General features: G+C 52.1%; 2 protein-coding genes across 5 annotated transcripts in view; both read right to left on the bottom strand.

Annotated features, from left to right (window-relative positions):
- The window catches only part of CTDSPL2 (CTD small phosphatase like 2), a 28847-nt gene extending 28276 nt beyond the window's left edge, over positions 1 to 571 (bottom strand). Inside the window, exon 1 of the mRNA XM_054272932.1 lies at positions 521 to 571. The gene's annotated coding sequence lies outside the window, so the exon portion shown is untranslated. The remainder of the gene's footprint in view (positions 1 to 520) is intronic.
- A 5067-nt stretch (positions 572 to 5638) lies between these two features.
- GOLM2 (golgi membrane protein 2) lies at positions 5639 to 23771 on the bottom strand. 4 transcript variants are annotated; one of them, XM_054272934.1, is made up of 10 exons: positions 23157 to 23767; positions 17555 to 17609; positions 16468 to 16570; positions 15342 to 15432; positions 14356 to 14500; positions 14050 to 14130; positions 13613 to 13711; positions 12854 to 13027; positions 9981 to 10148; positions 5639 to 6844 (listed from the first exon to the last, which is right to left on the bottom strand). In XM_054272934.1, the coding sequence occupies exons 1-10, from the start codon at positions 23481 to 23483 to the stop codon at positions 6771 to 6773; spliced, it is 1317 nt and encodes a 438-aa protein (XP_054128909.1). In that variant the 5' UTR covers positions 23484 to 23767; the 3' UTR covers positions 5639 to 6770. The 4 variants fall into 4 exon arrangements, with proteins under 4 accessions (XP_054128909.1, XP_054128908.1, XP_054128911.1 ...); XM_054272933.1 differs by having other exon boundaries at positions 14356 to 14503; positions 23157 to 23766; XM_054272936.1 differs by lacking the exon at positions 9981 to 10148 and having other exon boundaries at positions 23157 to 23771.
- Between the last annotated feature and the right edge of the window lie 1313 nt (positions 23772 to 25084).

Here is a 25084-nt window from a genome sequence, read left to right as displayed (position 1 = left end):
CCGGAGCCGCCGCCTGAGCCCTGCCCGGGCAGCGGAGCGCGGGGCGGCCGCCCCCGCCGAGCCCGTCCCGCTGCCCCCGGGGCCGCTGACAGGCGCTGCCGCCCCGGCGGCGACAACACGGGCAGCAACAGGCGCGTCCTGCGCGGGACCCGCGCGGGCACGGCCCGCGATGCGCCCGCAGCGCTGCGGCTCCGGCCCGGCCCCGGGGCGCGGGACGGGCCGGCCGGGCGGGACCCGCCGCAGGCCTCGGCCTGGAGGGGCGGGCGGGGGGTGTCAGGCGGGGTGACACCGCTCCGCCGCTGCCCGCGGCAGGGCCGGCCCGCCAGGGCTGCGGCCGGGGCTCGCCCGGGGCTCCGCGGCGGCCGCGGGGGGCGAGCGGGGGGGACGCGGCGCGTCGGCGGGCGGCGGGCCCGCCGCGGGCAGGCCCCGAGGGGACATCCCGCCGGTCACTCGGAGCGGCCACCCCGCGCCCCCACCTGAGCCCGGGCTGGGACCCGCGCGGCTCCGCCGCGTCACTCACCTGCGGGAGCGGGGGCCGGGGAGCGGCGCCGCGGGGCCGCGCTGCGGACGGCCGGGCGGCCGGGCGGCCGGGCGGGCGGAGGGGGCGGGCGGCGGCGGCGGGTCCGCGCTCCGGGCGCTCGGCGCTCAGCGCTCAGTCGCCATTTCCCGCCTACCGACCCGCTGCACCGCACCGAGGGACCCGGATGGCAGCGGGGCCGCCGCGCAGGCGCGCCCGGCCGGGGGAGGGGGCCGGGCCGGGGCAGGCCGGGAAGGAGGGAACGGGGCCTGGCGCGGCGGCGGCGCCGGGGCCGGCGGCAGCGGGACCGGCGGCGGGACGGAGAGCAGCGCCCGGCGCCCGCGGTGCCCCGGCGGAGGAGGCGCGGCCGCTCCGGTGTCCTGGCGCCGGGCCGGGCCGGGAGGTGAGGGGAGAAGGGGAGCTCTGAGGAGACCGCGGGGCGCTAGCGGGGCGGGGGGCGAGCGGCGAGCGGGAGCGAGTCCCGGCCCTGCCCTGCCCGCGGCCCCCGGCCCTTCCGGCGCTCCCCGGAGCAGCAGCGGCAGTGCCGGGCAGCGCTCGCCGCGGACGGACGGACGGACAGACGGACGGGCAGACGGACGGGCAGCACAGCCCCGCGCCGGCCCCGGCCCCGGCCGCTCTCTCCCCGCGCTGCCCTGGGCACCGCCGGGCGCTCCCCGCTCCCGGCCCGGCCCGGCTGGCTCGCCCTCCGTCCCATTCCCCAAGCGGAGGGCAGCGCTGGCTTGCGGTTTCGGTTGCTGTTTTAAGTCGCCTGTGGAGAGTGTTGTGAAGTTTTATTTCCGCTTTCTCTTTTTTTTTTCTAGGCAGCCTCTTTGTGTGGGAAATGCTGAGGATGCTGCGTGCTTTACTATTTGAAGGGCTTAATGAAGCAGCTTGGCCATCTCTTGCAGTACGGGAGTATGTAGTGAGGTTCCGTTTCTCATCTCAATGCTACTGAACTTGGATATCTTAATTTTTCTCTTGATGATCACTTTTACTTACCGGTCTTTGTAACAGAAATCAGTTCTCAGGTTCCCCTGTGTTATGACAGGATGACATCTCAAGGTACTGCCCAGAGTGGAAGGTTTTTCCAGGACTATCTGGCATCCTCTAATTTAGCAGTGAAGAAACATACACTGGTGTTGTGTTTCCTGGTACCTGTTGACTCCCTGCTTAGCTTTTGAACGTGGATCAGATTATAGAAGTCCCAGCTCGCTAGTCACCTAAAATATTCATTTGCTTGTTAAAGACAAGTACATCTGCTGCTGTGAAGCCAAGATTTGTTTTAGAATTCTGTCACAGGACTCTACTAGTCTGTCTTTAACAGAAGACACTATAAAGCTAATTTTACCATAGAAAAGAGGTTGTAGGGAGGCAGTGGAAACACATTCAGAACAGGGAACCTATTCCTTTAGAGCATGCAGGTATTTCTTGTGAATATTTTGTGAATGATCAGATGTGAAAAAGGTTAGTTTGGGCATGTGGGAGCCTCATTAAGATGGTTTGGCAGTCCCTGAGGAGGAACCTGTATGGCAGGATAACTGTGTGATGTCTCACACTGTTACCCCAAAAGGACAGTCACTGATACTTAGAAAGTGGGAGTTTTGGGAAATGGTGGGTGGAAATGCTCTCTCAAGCCATGTAATTAAAATGAAACAAGTGGCCAGAGGAGTTGATCCAGCAAGATTCAAAGCAAGCAGGTATTTGTGTGAGCACCAGCATACCAAAAACACTCTGACAAGAGATCAAACGTGTGACTCAGGGTTCAAACTGATCTTTATGGCAAAGAGAACTGCCCTTTTCTGTGTAACAGGATATCAAAATTTGTTTTTCACAGTACCTAATGCTCTCCTCGAGTTCCCTGGTGCTGAATTAGGGAGAAGGGGCTGGACTGGCAGGAAAGGGGATGTGGAAAATCTCCTTGCTGATGGTGTTGCTGTGCAGGGAGCAGGTCAGATGTGCCCTGCTGTACCCTGCTCCCCACGGAGCACAGCCTCAGCCCCGTGTGGGCAGTGTGAAACCCTGTGCTGGCACACAGAGCTCAGATGCGTGTTTGGGCCAAAGAAGAGGCCGAGCTGGCAGCAACGGGCTTCCCCTGGCCACAGGATCTGGGCTCCTGGGACATTTGGGGCTTTGAGGAGCACGTTTGCTTCCCTTCAGAGAGACACTGAAGGGGAAATGTGCACTTGTCAGACCGCTGCCCATTCCTGCACTGGATCCCAACTGCTCCTGGAAGGCATTCCTCAGGGTTTAGGATTTCCTCCCAGCTCTGTCCCCGAGCCTTGCAGAACCCGTAGCTCTGTGTTTGTACACCACATAAACTGACGTGCTCCAGAGCGAGCTCCCTGGTGGTGCAGAGCTCCTGTGGGGCAGGTGTTTGCAGCATCTTCAGCTCAGGACTGGGTGGGGTTTATTCCAGTTCCACTTTCAGTTTAACTGCAGCATCTGGCACTTCTCAGCAAATTCAGGAGTCTTCTTTGGGTTTATGTGTTACAATTGCCCATTTCCAGTGTTTGCTGTCCTATTGCCTTTCTGAAGGGGATCGGTTCCATCGGAAAGCTGACCAGAGTTGAGAGAAGCAGCTCCCAGGCTGTGCTGCTGCTCCATCCCCGGCGCCTGGGAGCCAATCTGGCTGTCCAGGAGCAGCTCCAGACTCGCTGCTCTCACTGCAGACACTCCAGCTGACAGCACCAGGGATTCACCTGCTCCCAAAGCCCGCAGAAACACATGGGAGTGAGCCTTGTGTTTGATCTGGCACAGTGCAGCACCAGAGAGTGGCATGAGACATTCCTCCAGGGATGGAAATGCACAGCCACCAGTAGTCAAACCTGGTTTTGGGAAGTTAAACTGTAGATTATCCATCCCAGTAATCCCAGTGTGGCTACACAGGGTTTCATATAGGTTGAGGAATTGGAGTATTATGGTTTCTATATTGGCATAAAAATGTTCAGGCATAAATACCATCACTCTGTTTCTGGCTGGCTTAAAAATTCCACTGCACTCTCCTAAATAGGGAGAGATGGCCCCGGTTGGTTTTGTGGGTTTGTTTTCCTGTTTTATTTAAACTACAGAAGTCTGGTCTCAGTGCTGGAGCCAGCTGGAACAGCAGGGCACTGCTCCTCCTTATAAAGTGCCTAATCTCACATTTTCTAGTTCACTGCAGCAAGATTTGATCCTATCAAGTATTTTGGTCAGTCTCCTCAAGGAAGGGTCCCAGGTTACTTCAGCTGGAAGTTCCCTGTGTGGGTGCCAGGTTACTGAAGGCTCCGTGCATCTCCTGGAGCAGGGATTGCAGCTGGCAGATTTATGGCATGTGGAAATTCTCCTTAATAGGGATAAAGGAGAAAGTTTTCAGACAGAGAATTTCTTCAGAGATGTGTGTGTACAGGGAAGTGGGTCCTGCTGACAGCTCAGGACCTCCAACCACCACCTGAATGAGCATCACTCAGTCCATTGTGCAAACTCTAAACAGACAGTAAACAGATTTATAGAGAAGAAAACCTTTTGTACTTACTGCATGTACTACTGCAGAACACACTCACTCACCAGCTCTTCCATCCTGCAGGCTTTGGATTTCCCACTGTTGGTGGGTTTGCAAATATGAAAATGTAAAATGATAACATTTAATAAATTCCACAAACCATTATCTTGTGTCTTTTTTGTTTCTTGTTACTTCAAAGTATCTTCAGCTCTTCATGGCTATTAAGATGCTGAAAAATATGAGGGTTTGTTTCATCCAGAACTGGGTTTGACCTTTTGGCAAGATCCTGCCCATCAGTTTGGTTTTCCTCATTTTGAAATTAAAATGGGTTCACCAGTGATTGGTTGCTTTTGTGGGATCCACGTGACTTCGGGAAAGCTTTGGCAGAGTCTGCTCGCTGAAAACCTCCAAAACCGGGCAGCGAGGACTGGCTGGAGTAACTGGAGTTGTTTCTCTGGCTGCTGGGTGGAGGTGCCTGCGTTTCTGACACTGCCTGGACTCATCCCTCAGCCCTGGCAGTGCAATCTCAGCTCCCTGCTGTCTGAAATGCATCGCCACGTGGATCCCAAGGGATTTGGAACTGGAGCCTCGGACCCAGCACTGGGTGTGCTGGTTGAAACGTGGGCTGGCCGCGGTGGGCAGAGGCTTTGCTGGGTTTCTGCTGTGGGGCTGCAATGTGAGAGCCGGTTTGGTTGCAGTCTCGCTGGTGCTGAGGGAAGCAGCTGCTCGAGATCTGTCAGCGTTGTCTGTGCTGCACTGCCATGGCGACAAACGGCACGGGGATGTCGGAGCAGCATTTCAAACGGCACACAAACGGCACACAAACGGCACGGGGATGTCAGAGCAGCATTTCAAACAAACGGCACACAAACGGCACGGGGATGTCGGAGCAGCATTTCAAACGGCACACAAACGGCACACAAACGGCACGGGGATGTCAGAGCAGCATTTCAAACGGCACACAAACGGCACGGGGATGTCAGAGCAGCATTTCAAACGGCACACAAACGGCACGGGGATGTCGGAGCAGCATTTCAAAACAAACCGAGCTGGTCTGTGCTCAGAGCCTGCACAGCCCGGCACAGCCCGGCTGCAGAGGCAGCTGTGAGCCCAGCACTCTGCATCTCCTGCTTGGAGAGGGGCTCCACAGCATCCTTGTGGCCTCCTGGACCCTCACCAGAGCCCCTTGTCCTTCCTGAGCTGTGGAGCCCAGCACTGAACACAATGCTCCAGGTGTGGCTGCACAAGGGTGAAGCAGAGTAATCGCTCTGACAGAAAGAGGAAAAAAAGAGAAAACATGGAATGCAAGAAGAAGAAAAGGCAGAGGAGAAGGAACATGGAGCAAGCCACCTTCAGCACAGGGGCCCAAGAGGGATGGTCCTGGTGATGCGCAGGGAAGGGAAAAGCAGCTGAAGCTGAGTATAGAATGGTCTCATGTCAACATTTCAGAAGTAGCTCTCTGTTTAGGGGTCTCCCCAAGCTGTGCCATGTGATGCTGCACTACTTTGGAGAATGTGAGGTTCAGCTGGAACCGGGACATGGCGCTGAGCCACAGTTCCACTTTTTAAATGCAGAAACTGGGGGGAATTTTATTTTGCATTGACACTTGAAGTAATAATAAACTGTCTTAAAAACCCATAAGATAATTGTACAAGCATTGAACTTTATTTAAGAGGTTCACTGAGCTGCCAAGGAGCAAACCTGACCCATTATTTCAGCCCAGCACCAGAGCACAGGGATGAGTTCAATCACCCCCACCAGAGCCATCAGCCTGTGTCCTGGGGGAGCAGGGGGGACAATCCCCTTCATTCCCACCACTGCAGAGCAATGGAATCATCCCCATCAATGCTGAAAGTGAATACAGAATACAGAAAAGGGTCTGACTTACAGATCTGATGGAGGAAACCAAACCGTGGGATGTGCTGGGTGCTCAGGATCAGGGCATTGAACTGGACATGAACTGGAGTGGCTGGAGCTGGGATGGACACTGGGACAGCAAACCAGCACCCACAGCGTGTTTACCTGGGCTAAGGCTGGTCCTTCCATCCAGGGGCTGACACAGCTGCTGGAGAGGTGCCTCACTGACACACTTACCCTCTTTAACACAAGGATTTCCTACAAGCTGCAAATTATTTCTATCACCTTTTAAATCGAGCTATTAGTTGCACAGCTTTTTTGGGATGTATCGAATTATTCAAGTCCTACTAGATTTGCAGGTCTAGCTATGAGATGTGGTCACTGCACAGGGGTTCAGTGGGATGTGGTGCTGGGTTGCAGTGAGGAAGGAGCAGTTACTGCACCATTCAGTTCCCAGTCCCTCTGACATGCCACTCTCACTGCTGTACAAGCCCCAGCACTCGGGAGCAGCAGCTCTGCCACACAGGTGGGACTGTAGAAAAGGAGTTCTTGGCTGTACATGGCTTCCACAGTGGCTTTGTTACATCAGGTACAAACTGTACAAGTTCTCTGGGTTCCAAGTGTTCTACGTGGCAGAAACAGTTCAGCCTGTGTTTATAGACTGGGTTTAAGTGTAGAGATTATTACAGGTAAGGACCAGGCTGAGTAACCAGCTCCATGTAACAGCAAAGACGTGGGTTTAATACAACCTGCAACAGTACAAATATGTACATATGTACACAGGGGTCCTCTCCTCCTGCTGCTGAGCGCTCTCGGCACTTGATCCTCAGCTTCCCTGGAAGCAGGAAACACTGGAGTAAAACAGGTCCAGTTCTGCAGCACCTCAGGGTCCTGGGTTGAGCTCTCTGTGCCCGGGGCCTACAGGACCCCCTCGCTGAGGCGGGACTTGCCGTAGTCTCCCAGGTCGTTCTGCAGGTCCCGCTCCTCGTCATCTGCAATCACACATTGCAATTAGATCGCAACTGAAACGCTCGGGTCAGATCTCATGTGGTATCGCTGAGAAAACACCCAAGTGCAGTTCCCAGGACATGCTGCTAAGGGCACAGCCCTGAGCTGGCCAGGGCAGTGACAGGATGTGTCCAGCCCAGCTGTGAGCGCTGCAGGGCAGCCCCAGCTCACAGACTGCCTGACTGCAGACCCTGCAGCACTGCCACACCAGCTGCTGGCTTTGACACTGCCTATCAAGCTTTCAAACTCCCCCACTAAACCCAGCTCCAGTCCCATGCCCAGAGCTGACACCATTCACAGAGGGTGGGAACCTCAGGGACTAGCACAGGGAAGTCACTGGGACCCCTTCCTTACCAAGGGCCTCCTTCCCTCAAAAAGTGAAAAAACCTAAAACTTCCATTTGCTCCAACTAATAAGCTTTTCCTGCACCTCAGAGCTATTCCCTTCTATCAGGAAAGACTCTTGTTCACAGCAAAGGAAACCCAAGCTGAGCTCCCCCAGCTGCACCTGGAGCTCTGCACACCTTCCCACCCAGCACCCCGAGCCAGGCAGGGGCCTGGGGGGCTGCTCCAGCAGCAAAAGGCTGGAGTTCACTGCATGACACAGGTTTGTTCTGTAAGAAAGTGCCACCACAGCACCTGGACGTCCTGGAGTTACCCCCCTCCACCATCCAGCCATCACTAACAGACATTTTAGAAGCTGCCACCTTCAGACATCCCCTTGCCCTTCAGCAGGTGCCTGAGGGCAGGAACCAGTGCTGCCCTGCCCCAATAACATCCCCCAAACTGGCTACTTCCCCTGGATAATTTCAGTCTAAGCCTGCACATTCCTGGAGGCAAGAGAAACCATGTGGAATCCAGTGGCTTTGCAGCACACGCCACAGGCTTTGTTCAGCCTGATGCAGACCCGGGTGATGTTTACCTGACAGTTTTTAGACAGAAATTCTCGTTTCTTTTTTCCCCTCCCTAAACAATTATAACCACCCTCACTTCAACCCCCCATTCTGCCCTCTCCTGCCCTGCAGACAAATCAGTATAAAACCTGAAGCAGCCACTCTTTCTGGAATACTGCCCCAGAAGCTCCACCAGCCACACTCAAATCACAGCTCAAGCCAACACGACAAGTGATTAAGGAACAACAGAACAAAGCTTGGGAAATGTGGTTTGAGGTAGTAACACATCTGCTCAGACCATCCCTTGGGAAGAAGCTTCCAGAAGCCACCCTATAACCCTAGCTCTTAATCCAGTCTGTCTATACAGAGACAAAGAGGGGTTCATCAGCAGAAGGACCTTCCCCAAGTTCAAATCCCAAGCCACCAGAGCAGGGACCTTGCAGGGACCCCACCTGGAAGGGAAATGTTTGATGGGGTCACTGTCAGTCAGAGCTCTGTTCTTCCAAACACCACTCACACTGCAAGTTACACAAGCGCAGTCTCTGGGGTTTAACATTTTCCCACCCTTAGAGCTGTATCACAGCCACCCTCTCCAAAGAGGCACTGGGGAATGCTGTCCCTGTCAGTGCAGCTGTTCAATCCCTGCTGCCTGAGCCACCAGCTCCCTTGGGAAGGCCCCACAGCCAGGTACTCACTGACGGAGCAGCACAGAGCTCTGTGGGATGGGGACAGGGAAGTGGCAGCCACCTACGGTCTGGCTCTGCTCCCAGGGAACAAGGGACAGGACAGGAGGGGACGGCCTCAGGCTGTGCCAGGGGAGGCTCAGGTTGGATACTGGAACATTCCTTCACAGCAAGGGCTGTGCAGAGCACCCAGGCTGAGCGAGGCAGATGGCACCAGCAGCACAGACTCAGCTGCAGCCACAACCTCCACAGCTGCATCCTGAAGCCAGGTCAGGAGCTCCTGCAGCGAGGAGCTGGGCAGGACCCACTGAGGGCTCAGGGACACACGGGACACCCTGCACTCCGTGCCCACAGCAGCCCAGCACCCTCAGGGGCACGGCTCCCGCGGCCCCAGCACGGGCAGGAAAGTGCCATGGCAAGGGACACCTGCTCCTGGAGCGGGCTGCTCTGCATGCCCCCGTGCCTTTGTGCAGCTGCCAGCCCAGGGACCACTGCCAGACACACAAACCCCCTGCGAGTCCTGAGCACGAGGGGCACGCAGCAGCCTGCAGCTGGAGCAGCAGGCACTGCAGTCCATTGATAAGTTAATCAAATGGCACAGGTTCTGGTCCATCCCATTCCTTCACTTGTGCACGAGTTTCAAACTGCCAGCCCAGCCCAGCCTGCTGACACTGCACTCAGCTGCATGCTCACACAGTCAGCTGCTCTCTACTGGCTTTGCCCATTCATTTTGCCTAGATGCCAGCTAAATACAGTGCCTGAAAAACCTCCAGCTAAAAACTTATTAACTTATATAACTTATATTATGAGGGTCAAAATCAGAGGGCTTGCAGGATTTTTGTCCTATTTCCTATTTTTCCCCTCTCTTTATTTTACACTTCCATTTAACTGGAAATACTCTCTATGTTTACCCAACATTCTCGCCCTGCAGACATGCAGGCCTGTCCCAAATATCCCGCAAGAGTGGATGGAGAAGGCAGACAAGGCAGGCAGAGGCGAGCGAGGGAGGCGATGCAGGAGCTGCATGCAGGGCAGGGAATGGCCATGCACACACAGGTGTTAGGCAGCACTGGATCAGGAGCTCCAAGGTGGGTTAGCAGAACACCACAAGCCTGTTGAATCTGTGTATAGTGCACAAAGTGACACCTGGAATCACCACCTGAGGCCTCACCGCACACCAGCTCCAGGCAGGTGTGGCAAGAGCAGGAATCAAACCACTTCATTCCTCTATTTGACAATTTAACCATGTCAAGGCCCAAAGCCCTCCCAGCCAGGGACCAGAGCTGGGGGTTTGGGTAAAACCATGTCTGGAATTTGGACTTGCTTTTCGTAGCAGGAGCTATAGACAGCTGCAGTGAGGTGCCAAAACCCTCTCTCTCAAGACTTGCATTGCTGCTGTCCCACAGAGAGTGACACCAAATCTCAAGCTTGTTTGTTCTGTCTGAGCAATTTGTGATCAGCTAAACCAGAGAGGCTTTACACAAATTCAACAAGTAACTCAGCATGGATTTATCACAATGGGATGGAGGCAAGGCCCAAGCTCACCTTGGACGTCTTCTTCTCCACCATCACCATCCTCTTCCTCATTGTAAGCCAGCTCGGCCTGTTTGTCTGCCTCATACTCACCCACGTTCCCATCATCCCCATTATAATCTGCCAGTTTAGAACCCTGCTGCGGGTCCACAGGGGATTCATTCTCATCAAAGAACCGGCCTGTGGAGTAGGAAAGGAGTGAGTCAGCAGCAGAGAGGAAAGAAACAGGGAGATCCTCCACGAGAGCAGATCGCAGGGGGAGGCAGTGGGCTCTGCGGCAGATCCAGCTGGAGAGAAAGGGGGGACAAGGGAGAGGGCTGGGCAGGGCTTGGACAAGGCTCCTGGAGCACCTCTGTGCAGGTGACACCTCTGTGTCACCCTCGTGACACCTGACTGTCCCACTCCTCTCTCTACAGAAAGGGCTGAGCGAGCACCAAACAGCTCCACCTTGGATTGCCCACAGGCACCAACACGAGGTTCCTCAAAAAGCACAAGAGCTCTCACTCTTGGAAGGGTCAGTAGCCAATTTGCTGAGGCCTGGCATTTTGCACACCCTGGAGCCAGCCAGTGCTGCCCTGGTGCCCTGCAGAGGGTGCCCTGCTGGCACGGGAGGGAGCCCAGCACGGGCCTGCCCTCACTGCCCAGCTTGGAAACTCTAGCTGGCTTTACACTCTGCCTCCCTAGCAAGCTGTGACTGTTTCCAAAATGCCCCAAATCCAGTATTTTCGTCTCCCAACAAAAATTGAAGAGTGGTGTCAGATCCTGAAACAATGCACAAGAAAAACAGGAATCAGCTGGAAATACAGAACGAGCAGGCAATCACCCAGGCACACGGCGAGAGATTACTGGTGAGATGTCAGCTCAGAGCTGCTGTTCAATGGCATACAGGGAGATCTCCTCCAGCCCAGTGCTGGGGGAAGCAGCTCTGAGCCTGCACAGGTCACTGGCCTGGAAGACTCTGTGTAAATGGGGAAAATGGGATTAAAGTGTGATACAATTCCTGCACACTGGGCACCAAGGCTGCCAGGGCAGGTGATGAATCCCAGTGCAAGCAACTAATGGAGAAGTAAAACTGGAGCATGATTTCAACATCAGGATTAAAAATGGACAGATGTAGAAGTAAAACTATTCCCTAAAATAAGGCGTATGCAAAAACTAGGACAGAAGCAGCACCATCCTGCTTCTCTGTATGGGGAAAAGCAGCAGAATCACACCTAGCACAGCTCAAACGTACTGGAGCACCAGTTTCAGGTATTGTCATAAAACAAGCAAGAAAAACACCCACGAATTGTTTAGAAATCCAAAGTTCCATACATTATTCATTGCCTGCTCACGTCTGATGGAGTGATCCTGTTGGTATTTTTGACACTGCATTATATACAAAACCCAGGTAGGACAGTGGGATTTGCACATGTTAAACCCAAACTGAGCCATGGAAGACAAGGGCATGTACCCAACTTCCAGCAAAACCAGCCCGTGGGTAGCCAGAGACAGTGTGACAAATGAATTGAAGTTGACAGAAGGAAAGGTTGGAGTTGATGAAGAGATCCCAGGAAATGCAGCAGGCCCACAAGGGCTACAGACTGAGCTCAGGGAGCACAGTCAGGCTGGTGAGCCCCTCCAGTGCCACCCCTGCCATGGCAGGGACACCTCCCACTGTCCCAGGCTGCTCCAAGCCCTGTCCAACCTGGCCTTGGGCATTCCAGGGATCCAGGGGCAGCCCCAGCTGCTCTGGGAATTCTATCCCAGCCCCTGTCACCCTCAGAGGGAACAATCCCTTCCCAATCTCCCATCCAGCCCTGCCCCCTGGCAGTGGGAGCCACTCCCTGTGTGCTGTCCCTCCATGCCTTGTCCCAGTCCCTCTCCAGCTCTCCTGGAGCCCCTTTAGGCACTCTAAGGTCCCCCCAGGCTCTTCTCTCCCCCAGGCTGACCAGTCCCACTCTGCACCCTCTGCTTCACAGCCCTCAGTCACCAACAGCAGCCAGGCACCTGCCCACGGCGGGAGCTGCAGGGCTGTGCCACAGCTGGGCTCCTCCATACCAGGGGTGAGTTTGTCACCAGTGGACCTCTCTGAACATCAGGACAGACCCTTACACAAACCTAGATCAGCTATTTCCTTCCATGATAAACTCTCTCCCTCATTGCACCATTAAAACCTACAGTTATTCCAAATATGAAGGAGCAATAAGAAGGGACTAAGTGGGGACAATTCCTGACTCTCAGGTACCCCCTCACAGCCTACAATGGAGACATTTCCTTCCCAGCTCCAACTACCCCCATCATTTCATCCGTGACCAGGGAAGAGAGACAATCCATTAACAAACCCAACCACTGAAATGAGAAACTTTCTCACTCCCGAAATTCCTTCCAGAAGCTGCTTTGATAAAATAAGGAGCCTTGCACACCTCAGGATACACACAGCGGAAACCAGGCCTGCCCAGGTTCTGCGACAATTTGTAATACACTTGTCCCTGCTCCATCACAAAGTTTTATGAGTGATATTAAAACAACCAAAGTTTTCTCAGTTTTGACTGAATTCCTGCAATATTGTCCAAGAAGTGTACTGAAGTCAAGTAATAAAGTGAGTAAATCAGCATCCTGCATCTATCAAAGTTCTGACTTAACCAATTTAACCGTGCAGTAATTTCCCAAAACATCTTAAATTCTGATAAGGAAATAATCTTTTTAAATAACTGAATGTACATGTGAAAAATAACACATTAAAGCCTATCCTTTACCCAGGAACACATTATATTCCTTCTCAGACTCCCTCTCTGAAGCCACCCTCTGCAATGGTCCCCATTTTCCAGACAGGTACTTACACAGATAAAAAATGAAGGGATTTTTTTAATACATATTTAAGTGTGTGACATTGGCCAACTTACTTTGCTTAATCTTCTGCAAGTCGCCAACTCGGCTCTTTGGGATTTTTATCTGGTCTGGCTCAACCTTGTGCTCCTTCTGGGTGTCCACATTTTCTTCAAAATTCAAGTGCTGGAGAGAATTTGGAGGGATCTGCTTGGCAATGTCAGCGTTTCCATCGCTGTCACTGGGCAAACCTACGAGGGTGAAATGGGAAGTTACACCCAGAATTTCAGCAGGACAGGACTGGAACAAGCCACCTGCAGTGCAGGCATCACCTGATATTCTCTGACCTTCCAGTGACTTGATCAAACACGGAGTTTATTTTCTTTGGGTTTGTCTCTCTTCTAACTGCAATTCCTCCAAACCTGTCACTGCAGGACTTTAAGTTCTCATGCCCTAAACCTTCCCCATGTCACCCTCAAGTGAGCTGTTCCCAGGGACAGGAGGACACTGAGCAGGCAATAGGAACATCTGATTGTGGCTACCAAGAGATCAACAACAACCAACCCCTGAGGTGGTGCAGCCCTAATCAGTGCCCTAAGGAGGAACATGCATTTAAATTACTCTGTCCACGTGAAGCACTTATCTTTCAAACTTCTAACTCAAATTTAGGTGTGATGGGTCAAAAGGCTCAGAAATTATTGATTTGGAGGGTACAAGAAGAGATCATAAAACAGTAACCAGGTAAAAAACACAGGTTTGGATCCTGCAGAAATTTATCCTTGGTTTTCTTCTTGTAACCAAAATACTGTCCCATCACCTGCTAACAGGAATTTTACCTGGTGCCAGGTTTGGAGCATGGGGCTGTTCAGTTGGAAGATTGATAGCAGGCTGATGACCTTCACTTTTAGGAGCTGAAATAAGTGGCCTCTTTAAAGCTAAAACAGAACACAGGGACAAAAGTATTAATGTGAAACAAACACACTATTTACCTGGTCTTGCTCTAACAATCCTGTAGACTTCTATTTTTTTATAATTTTCTAAATGAAAATATAAAAGGTAAGATTTCGGGAGGGGCATTATCCAAAACACTCCATTTTGAGAATTCAAACCTCCAAGGCACAGTAGAAATGATCTGATTTTACACCCCACTTGAATTTTATTACCACAGAGAGATTTTAAAAGCCTGCACTCACTGTGAACCACATGGTGTTCACACACAACATCTACATCACCAAGACCCAAATGTGAAAGAATGAAGAGTATTTCTCCTCACCAGTGGGAGTATCTTCAGCTTTAGCAGGGTCATTATCTTCTATTTCAGGCATGCCTGCATCTCCTCCTGGTTTGATTTTCTCTGCAAGACAAGAAAAGGATATTCTGCCTTACTAACCCTTCAGTCTCAACTGTGAATTTCCCTCTTGTGGAAAGCTCTAATTTAGAACAATCACTGCAGCTAATCAATGTACCTGAGCCAAACAATTCCTCCTTCTGCTTCAGAGAAATGCACAGTCTGGAGGCTGGCAAAGGATGCAACCCAACTGGCCCATTCTCCATCATAAATGCCCAAAAAAGGAAATACCTTTGCCGTTTGCAACATGTTCTGAAGGCTCCTCATTCTTCACTATGTCTTTATCTTCCACCTCTGCAACAGTCTCAGGGATTGCCTGCTCACCATTGCTGGGGCTGACTGCAGTGCCTTTACTAGACTGAACTTTTTGTGTGGCCTGCTAGAAAAAATAGGGAGACAACATCAAACACTTCCCTGGAGATTACAAAATAAACATCCTCAAATTCAAGATTCATTTGGGCCAGCAAAACTGCATTTATGAATTCAGTGATCACCAAAGAGCAGAGCACTCTATGCGCAAAGCTGGACCCTGGAAACACAACTGAACAGAAAATGTTCATCACAGCACAGCTGCAGGACATTTCTACTGCCATCCAGAGGTGTTAAGCACAACAGAAACAGGTTAAGGTAAGCCTTAAGCCTCAGGTCAGAGCCTTGAAACAATTCTAGACTGTGAGAGAAGATGTGACAAACTTGCTCTCAGTCTGCCCCATTATTTGAGATGTTTATAGATGAAGTAAGGAAACAAAATTTTAAGCATCTGTTTGCAGGAAAGAGGCCCAACTTCTACTGGCAGCCTGCTTGATGTAATCACACCCTCGATAGCATTCCAGCACCATCACAATTTGCATCACATTAGCACCTCGGGCCTCAGCAGAGCTCAGGCTCCCTCTGCAGTAACCTGGGCAAGGCTGTGAGAACACAGATCCCACCCTGGAGAGCTGAACAGAGACATCCATGTTACAGGCAACAACTGAAATCCTCAGCAGTGACATCATGGAGCAAGGCTGGAGCACAGCAAAGAATTTGGCCTCAGCTCCCAGCTCAGTCCACTGGGTGACACAGCAGGCAGATTTCTTGCACTAACACCCACTCAGGGCTGCTCAGGGGGATCCTGAACACAAAGTTAGGGAAGAAATGTCCCAGGCCTCCACATCTCTGAGGCAAACCGCAGGCTCTGGGCTCTTCTCAGTCAACACAAACTTTTTTGGCATTACCTTTTGTTCCCGAGCAATTTGGTCCATTAATTTCTTGATATTCTCTTCATGCTGCAGTCGCATTTCCTTGATCTGCTGCCCACACTGCAGGCTTGAGGAGAAACACACCATTAGTTACACTTCATTTGTTGGAGCTGCTCTCCCACAAATAAAATAAGGGTAAAAATATGAAGTGGCACAAAAAGCCAAACCTGAGCTATGACTAGAATAGTCTGTCCAAGAAGCCTGGTCCTGGCATGTATATGGAGTGGGAATGGACTGAATACAGTAAGAAAGCAGAGCTGGAAAAAAGTAGGCACAGAGCCGAGAAAACAGTAAAATAAAGAGAATGGCCTTGAATATACTTCCTCCAGGTGCTGGAATGCAACCAAAAGGTCAAGCTGCACAGTTAATCTGTCCACAAATATTAATTCCCCTGGGAAAGCAACGTGTCTCCCCTGGCTGTCAACAGAGAAGGTGCACGAGTGCCACTATCAGTTACTGCTCCCAACTCAAATAACACCATCTGAATACACAGCCAGCTGCCCCAACCTCCCCAGCAAGCACAACATCAGCCCAATCACCAAAACTCCCATGTCCCACAGACTCTCAGCATAGCACAGAACTTCATGTGTGTAAAAGTTTCAAACACTTTCTCAAGAGTTAAGTCTTCCTCACTCCTCAGAGCAGGAGTAGTTGTTCTCCCCATTTCTCTATCATCAACTGAAAGGGCTGAAGTCAACTTAAAATTTCAATCTACACAAGGTGCTTTCAGCTTCAGCTGAAACAAATGAAACTACACTGCTAGAAAGGCAGCAATTAGCAATGCTGGTGTCACAGGACTGGGTCCTTTAGACTCCTTCATGTGTTAATGAACTAAATCTCCATGTTATAAAAAATACATTGACTTAAAAATGCAGAACGATTCCACTAAGTCAAGATTCTCCTTAGCTCCTATCTCACGCTGGGGGAAGGACTACAACATCACAAAGAACTTGAAAGTCAAACCTTCAGCTCAGGTGCATCGCCAAGCGATCGCACTTGCGTTTGACAATTAGCAGACACGAGACTAATTAGCACTTTTTAGTAAATACAGGTCCCCCTCTCACACACCAGGCTGCAGCTGCCAACACTCCCGAGGACATACCTGTCATACTCCAGCCTCCTTGTCAGGTACGTGTTGTTCTTCTTGTACTCGTGCAGCTGATCCTCCTGCCGGATGAACTCCTGCCGTAACTCCGCCAGTTGTTCTGGGCCGCAAGAGCAAAACCACCATAAATACAGAAAGATAAGAAAAAATGCCCCGTGGCAGATAACATTTCCAGTATTGCTAAGTAAGTAAGAAATTGCTCAAGTTTCATGTTTAGGCATACTTTAAATGTTCTCAAACCAATTTGAAGAAGATGCCACTTTACTCATGTATGCCAGATGGCAGCATGAATTAGAGACAAATTCTCCTGATACTATGCCCATCTCCCTAAGTGTTTCTGCACCTTTGCATTCAGAAACCTCGCACAATGCCATTTCCCTTATCTGCTGGAAATGTCCATAATTTCCTGAATGGCTCTGTCACTCTGAGTAACACGGAAGTGCTGCCAAGTTGCTCCAGGCAGGATGCTCAAACACCGTTTGTGGCAGTGAGTGTACAAAAGGAGGCACCTTTCTGCTACCCGTAAAGCCAACACAGATTTCCTGTCTTCACAACTGCTCTAGAAGCTCTCCCTGCTCCTCAGGCTAGGAATAATGAAGCTCCCTACTACTTTAAGCTGCAGCTACATGGATACAGGCAGAGCCCATGTGTGTTGTGTGCAGGCATGTTCAGAAGTGATCACGTTCTGGCTCACTCTGAAGTGCTCTGAATACAGCAACACCTCAGGCATTATAATCATGTCTGTACAGAACTGCAGAGATGTGCCCAGGACCTTTTCTAACCCAGCATAACCATCACAGTGTTTCTGATCAAACTGCTAAACTGCGTGTTTGGCCATGGAAATGATTCTACTGTCGTGTAACTCAGCAGTGCCAACACACATCCTTTCTGCAGCAAGGTGAGAGCCAGCTCTGCACTTACCCACACCAGGTAACAAACACAGTGAGATTTCCCATTATGAGAAATGTGAAATTACGAGTTCCAGCATCACCAGATCCTTCATTCACACTGCATTCTGCAGCACCTGGGCAGCTAAAATGCACAACTTCAGCCTGCCAAGTGAGTCTGGCCATGAGTCCCTCACCCTTTAGCCGATGTATGTCTGCCATCTGATACGAGATGTTGTTCTGCAGCTTCATCTGGAAGGAAGAAAATGATTAATAAATACAGGTGACCAGCAGGCTGGGGAGGGTTTGGGCTGTGAAGACTCAGGTGTGTCTGTTTGCTCGGTGAAGCAACGTATGGACAGGATTATCAGAGTGACGTGCACCAAGTTCCTGTAAATCTGAGAAATGTGTATTTAGTGAGTGTAAGTGACATCACCAAACTAAACACTGTGTTCAGGCTTTGCTAACAAAGGCTTAAATTTTAATTCCAGAACATATTTATATAAAAAAAAAAACTAGATTGTCTCAACTAAAATAAACATGCTGCATCCTGATATTGCAAGAAGGACAGTAAACAGCCAATGTCAAAGCACAGGTGGATAAAAATAAATACAGCATTAACAGCAAAACCAACTGTTACCTAAGATATAGAATAGAATTGTTATATTTAAATAGCTCTTTTATATGCTGCTATCTAACATCCTAACACATTTTATTTTGAGAGAGAATCTCACACCAGTAAACAACAACAGCTTTTAATTTGGCATTTTTAGTAAGGAAAAAAATAGTTACAATAAGTAAGAAATGCACCTACACAAAGTCCTGAAGTAAAGATGCTTTGTTTTGTCATTACATAAAGACAAAAACCAGCAGGAACAAAGAGAAAGATGAATGTGTGGAATATTCTGAGAAAGCAGGTAAAAACCCCTGCCTGGCCTCAGGCACCTCGGGTGCTGTGGCTGTTTTTGTTGCAGTTTCACAGTGACACAAAGGGTAGCTGCAGGAAGGTGCTGAGCGGGGCTGTCACGCGTGGGTGACAAGGTCAGCATCACCTCTGGGAACAGCACACCGCAGTGCCAGCACAGCCCCTTGGCCAGGACCTGGTGGGACACACATGGGGACACACCTGGACACGGGGGCTGGTCCAGTTCCCCCCACAGTCCCTGAAGTGTCCGTGTCAGCCACCTCCGTTTCCTGCCAAAAACCCCAAAACACACCTGCCCTGTCTTTAGGGCTTCCTCCCTGCACCTGAGCCTCCCTTTTATCAAATTCTTCATTCCGTATTTCCCGTTGTGGCTTTGTTGCTACAAAAGCACTCTGAGCAGGCTGACCCCTTTGTCCCGTGTGGGGATGATCAGGCATTGCTGCCTTGGCCCCCCAGCCATGCAGGAACTGCAATGGTGCTTTCCTGCAGCACAGTGCACACGGAACACCCCACAGCTCTGGGCACACAGCAGAGGCTCCCTGGGCAGCAGAGCTTTCGTGCCAGCCTGCAGGATCCTGGCTGACCCTGCCTCACCCCTGGAGCACAGGCAAATCCTGACCCATGCCCAAAACAAAAGCCAAGGGGGCTCTAGGGCCTGGAGAGGCACTGCCACGGCTCCCACCTATGACAGGACACAGCACTGCTTCACCCAGGGCTTCTCCCAAAAGAGAAAGCAAGCAGAACAGGACAACCCTAGGGACAGAGCAGAAAAACTAGTAAAATAAACAAAAGGGCCTTGAACATATTTCCTCCAAAGCCTGGAACATAACTGAAAAGTCCAGCTCCACAGTTAATCTGTCAGCATTTATTAATTCCACCAGGAATGTGATCTTTAGGTAACCTGAGCCCTCTGACCACAGTGCTCTGAAAGAGGGACAAAATTACTCCCCAAAGGAACACCTTGGAGCCTCCTGGCACGTCAGAGCCACGTCTGTCTCATGCTCTGCCCATGGCATTCAAGGCCCCCTCACAGGATGCACAAGGGCCCTCTACAAGGGCCAGCCTTGTAGAGCTGCACTTCAAATGCACAACTGGCCCTGCAGTGGGGACACACAGGGAAGCAGAAAACACAAGTCACCACCCTCCATCCACTGGGCACCCACTGTGCCAGCTGCGCCTCCAACAGGGGACAGGGGAGCAGGTGCACCCAGTGATTTGGTGTGTGAATGAACAAGGCTCTCCCCCTCTTGCAAAGCTACAGGCAATAATCATATTTTCCTGTATTCCACTCTAATGCAGTTGTTCCCCAGAACCCAATAAATCTGTGAACAAAGGAGATCCTGGGAAGTAGCAGGGCCTATTTTCAGACCCCCATCTATGAGAATCCCTCACACACAAACCCTTCCCACTGGCTCTTGCTGATCCCCTAACCATGTGCCTGGCTGGGGGAGGGCTGCTGTCTGCGAGCAGGAGCTGCATGGAAATGTGCAGCACTTTTATCACACAGTCTTTCCTTTTGGTGATTTTGAGTTTCAGAGAGAAGTGACAGAATTTATATCCAAACCCGCTCAGCTGACAGCAAATGTCCCTCATCTGAAGGACAGAAAAGGAGGAAGCTTTTTTGTGATTCATGGGATCTGTTCCACCTACACATGCAAAACCCACAATCCACGAGCCGTGGCGCAGGTCCAGCTCTTCCTGGGCCCCATCCTCCTTTGGTCTGGGCCTGTTTGTATTGCTGAGCTCTCAGGGGCTCCTCAGGGCCTTTCCAAGCACTTGGGATGGAGCAAATAAACCCTCTGCAGCCCAATGAGCCCTGCACAGGAAAAAAACCCACCAGAAATCCCATGCACGGTCATGTGGCAACCCTCCAGTGAATCCTGAGCTGTGAATCTTGCGGTGTAACAACTCCACATTGCTGCTGTCAAGCTACAGCTTTGCAAACTGGGGAGTTACCAAGTTTTGGCAACAAAGAGCAGAGCCAGCTGCTGCTGGGGACGTTTGACTAAACAGTTCATCCCAAGCATTTCTGGGCAGCAGGTAAGGGCAGGGCAGCGTTACAGAGCTGGCAGGGCCAGCAGCAGGCAGGGAATGAGAGGTGCACTGGGTGCCTGCCACCTGGAAGCTCTCCACCACAGCCTCCTGCCAGTCCCACGGCAGCATGCTCACAGCAAATGGATGTGCTAAACCATGGAAAAACCCCAAACCCAACGGCATGCTGCCAAAACCCATGGAATACCCAGGGAGCTGCTGCTACCTGAGCAAGCAGCACCTGCCCAACTCCAAGGTAGGCACTACCCCTGCTTGCCTCTCACAGGGCGCTTCAAAAGAGACCTCCTTGTTTGTTCCAGGCCCAACAGACCCTCAGGAGCTCACCGCAGGAGGGGAGAATTACCAAAAATTCATGTTTTCCTGTTTCTTTTTAAACACAAGACACACTCCCATATTTGCTCCCAAAAGCAAACACCACCCTGGTGCAGTGTGATGGGCTCGTTCCACAAGCAGGGGACAGAGGGGACAGCCAAGGGTTTGGCCTTGACTCCAGAAATCCCCGAGCCAAGAGCAGGCTGCTGCAGAAACCAGGGCTGCCTCAGCACTGGGAAAGGCACTTGATTTATGTGACCACAAGGCAAAGAACCTCAGCTGAGGACAAAGGAGCACAAAGCACAACTGATGCTGAGACTCTCCAAATGAGTTTTCCTTAAAACGAGCCTGACTTTGTTGTGATCACTTGATACCAATGCTGGGGTTTTATTTCAGCTCCTGCATTTCACAAACAGATTAAGATCACAGGTAATGAGCAGTTGGGTCAGACAGACTTGCTAAATTCTATTTTGAGAGGGAAAAAATGATTATTCAAGCCTTTTTTGGTCAGACACTTTACATCTACTACTGTTTCCTTGCGACAGACTTTCATTCTCTAAAACAACGCTTTACTCTCTACTCTCACAGAAGCAGTAGTCCTTAAAAAAAGACATTTAAAGGGTTTTAGGAAAACAATAAACACTGTTGCCACTGAGAAAAGACAGTGGCTTACATGGGAGGAAAAAAGGCCAGCGACTGGTTTTTGATAAAATCCTGCTCTTCTGGCCTCTTAGGGCACTCTGAACATTTTGAACACAAGAGAGAGGATGTTCAAAAGCTACGAGCTCACACGGCCTTAGCTGGCAGCTTCTGGAACAAAGGAGGAAGACTCAGGGCACACGCTGCAGGCAATTAACATTAAATTTAATTTGGCAGGTGTACTGGGCAGGTTCCTCTGGCTGCCCTCTGGCCCTGCCCTGCGCAGTGTCACACTCAGAGTGCCCAAAGCCAGGCAGAGGGTGGGCAGGCAGGGGCAGCCAGCAGCAGCTGCTCCTGCCCCTGGTTCCAGTCACCAGTGCTGCACCGCCCAGCTCAGACCTGCATCTCCTGCCCCAGTGTCCTACAGGAACACATCACACTATCCAAAATAATACCAGTTCCTTCATTACAAGACCCCCTTGTAATGCAGCCCAGTAACTGACCCCAGAATCCCTGAGGCTGGAAAAGCCCTCCCAGACCATCCAGCCCAACTTGTGCCCGATCCCCACCCTGTCACTGCCCAGCCACGTCCAGGAATTCCCTGCACACCTCCAGGGATGGGGACTCCAAACCTCCCTGGGCACTTCCAGTGCCTGACCACCCCTTCCAGGAAGGAATCCTTGCTGAACTGTGCCTGACAGCTTACCTGAATGCTGCCAGGGCAGTTTTACACCCACAGGCAGTGACACTAACACACCAAACAAGCTGACTGCCCTTTTGCAGACAGAAGGGAAAGTATCTTGGCTAAACCCCAACTGCTTTAGAATCACTGAATCACTGAGGCTGGAAAACACCTTTAAGATCATGGAGTCATGTCATATCCAACTGGAATTTTCATTGCTATCTAAGGAAAAATAAAAATTAAAAATATGCTTGTTGAACAACCAAAGGGCTTAGCTTTAATGGCTCAGTAGGAAACATTAATACAAACTTAATCAGTTTAAGGGAGTCTACTCTGGAATGTGATGTGTACATATTCGGATTTTTCTGTGACAACTCAATGCATTGCCTGAGGCTGTTCATCCGATGTGCAATAAGAAAGGGCCAGAAAACAAACCTAGCCGGCACTAACCCTGGAGAGTGTGGCATTTCCATAAATCCCACTGTGAGAACAGCGTTCAATGGGCAGAGAGATGACCTGCATGCAAATACACCCCACACGCCCCCTGAGCAGGACCTGCGTGCTGAGCCCCGTGAACTTCCCCGTTCAGGACGGTTATGAAAGCACAACAGTGAAAGTTGAACCACTCACTCATCTCCCACAACAAAAGAAATCCCCAGGCCACCCCCACTGAAAGGGCAAGCTGAATTTTCAATGAGCTTGGCTTCTCCAAGCCAAGGAAAATGACACGTTAGTCAGCAGCAGGGTTGTTTGGATTTTTTTTCCCCACAAGTACACGCTGGCAGCATAAAAATCAGTGTGCTGTACCAGGCATTCCAAGAGGCAAGCTCAGGGTGCTACTGAACACCACACTGCTTTCATTTCCCTTGAAATGTAGTTTTTGCTTCTGGTTTCTTGAATGATCACAAAAGATCAAATATTCTCAGCAGAGACAGAAAGCTAAAAAACAATAAGTAAATTTGAAACAGCCGTCTGGAAAGGAGCGATCTCTCGGGATTTTCATTGTTCACGGGACATCTCCAGCTCTTGTGGGGGACGTTTGCAGAAAACAGAGAGCGCTGCGGCTGTCCCAGCGCCACCAAACCCGAGCCTCGGGGCTCGGTTCAGCGCCGGGCTGCAGAGGCTGCGGGGACACCTTGGGCAAGCAAGGTCCGGCAGTGCCCGGGGCTGAGCCGCCCCCTGCCCTTACCTTGCCGTCCTCGCAGCGCTTCACCTGGCCGTCCCTGGCCTGCAGCTGGCTGCTCAGGTGGGTGTAGTCCGCCTCCTTCTGCTCCAGCTGCTTCCTGTGCGAGTCCACCTTGCCCAGCAGGTCCGAGTTGCGGCGCTCCAGGCGGCCCCGCGCCACCTCGGTGCGCTGGGCCTGGCTCTGCAGCTCGGCCAGCTCCTCCCGCAGCAGGGCCTGCCGCGACGCCGCGTTCCAGCAGTGGAAGGCGAGCACGGCGATCACGGCCAGCAGCGCCACGAGCACCAGCGAGGGCAGGCGCCCGCCCCGGCGGTTCGCTCCGAACCCCACCATGGGGCAGGCCGCGGGCGGGGGCTTCAGGCGCGGCGGGGAAGGCGCTCAGGGGCCCCGAGCGTGCGGGGAATGTGAGGGGAAGGGGATATCCTGAGAGGGGGAAAGAGGGAATGGCCGGGGGAACTGGGGGGTCCGCGGGGAGGGGGGTGAGGTGGGGGGGTGAAGAAGAGAAGAGGCCCTGAGGGCAGCGGGCTCGGGGAGCTGGGAGAGAACGGCGGGAGGGAAGAGCCCGAGGGGAGCGGGCGCTGGCCGGCAGGGCTGCGCCTGTGCCGGTGCCGGTCCAGCCGAGCCGCCGCCGCCGGGCCGCGCGGGACCGACCGGCCGAGCCGCCACCGCGGCGCCCCGCCCGCCGCCCGCCCCTTGCGGCTCTCGCGAGAGGAGCCCGCGGAGCGCTCGCGAGAGCCGGGCCCGCCTGCCCTGAGGCGGCGTGTGCCGGGCGGTGGCGTGCTTGGATGGTCAGCGTGGCGGGGTACGCTAAAGGAGATTAAAACCTGTCCGTGTCACACCGTGCCGTGCGCGGGTAAAACGCTAAAGGAGATTAAAACCTGTCCGTGTCACACCGTGCCGTGCGCGGGGAAACGCTAAAGGACATTAAAAACCTTCCCGTGTCACACCGTGCCGTGCGCGGGAAAACGCTAAAGGACATTAAAACCTGCCCGTGTCACACCGTGCCGTGCGCGGGGAAACGTTTCACAGTCACAGCCCCAGTGTCCAACCTGGCTTTGGACACTGCAGAGATCCAGGGGCAGCCACAGGTGCTCTGGGCACCTGTGCCAGGGCCTGCCCACCCTCCCCGGGTAAAATCCCTGCCCAACATCCCATCCATCCCTGCCCTCCGGCACTGGGAAGCCTTTTCGTCTCGTTCTGTCCCTCCATCCCTGTCCCCAGTCCCTCTCCAGCTCTCCCGGAGCCCCTTCAGGCCCTGGAAGGGGCTCCGGACCCTTCTCCAGGTGAGCACTCCCAGCCTGGCTCCAGGGCAGGGCACACTGCGGCAGGACCCTCTCGGGCTTCTCAGCCCACACCTGAGAGGTGTTTCCTGAGGAACAAAGCGTGTCCTCGGGGTGAAGGCGTGGATCGTTGGTTTTATAAGAAACGCTCACATTACGCATATACTCCCCGGTAGATCCCCTCACACCCTGTTAATGTCACAGTACCATTGGTTCTCACCGGGGAAAATGGGACACAGATTGGACCGGAACATGGAACCTGAAATAAAAAAAGGAAGGAGATTTCTCTCTTTTTGAATGCCTTTGTTAAAAATCAGCTCGGGTGGGAAAAACCCAGATGAGTCACAAAGAAAACCGCGCAGTTTTATCCACTGGTCTGCAGTCAGAGCTGGGGCTTGTGTACGCCCCAGATTCCCGGCTTTTTTAGGTTCGACATTCGAGGTCCTGTTCCTAGCCGACATCTTTTGAGCTTAGGGCGAGGGTTAAAAAGGGTCTTAGCGGACACTGAATTCTGCTCCTTACGTCTAGATATCATTTCGATCCCTCAATTCCGTGTTGGCCCGTTGTTTTTAGGGGTTTTTGCTAGGTTTGGTGAGGGGCTTCTTCATTTGCATACTAGCCCCGATTCATTTGCATGCCGACCCCGATGTCTTC

The sequence above is a fragment of the Melozone crissalis genome, unplaced genomic scaffold (assembly GCF_028551555.1).
Source record: "Melozone crissalis strain CALT ecotype California unplaced genomic scaffold, PUWL_Pcris_2 ptg000014l_1, whole genome shotgun sequence".
NCBI classification, from domain to species: Eukaryota; Metazoa; Chordata; class Aves; order Passeriformes; family Passerellidae; genus Melozone; species Melozone crissalis.
Note: the sequence above shows the minus strand (reverse complement) of the source record. Positions and strands in the feature narration are given on the sequence as shown.

Coding starts and splice junctions, on each gene's coding strand:
- GOLM2 (XM_054272933.1), bottom strand. CDS start 23,483: ATGGTGGGGTTCGGAGCGAACCGCCGGGGCGGGCGCCTGCCCTCGCTG. Junction 17,610..23,156: donor AGCGCTGCGAGGACGGCAAG/GTAAGGGCAGGG, acceptor TCTTCCTTCCAG/ATGAAGCTGCAGAACAACAT. Junction 16,571..17,554: donor AGACATACATCGGCTAAAGG/GTGAGGGACTCA, acceptor CTTGCGGCCCAG/AACAACTGGCGGAGTTACGG.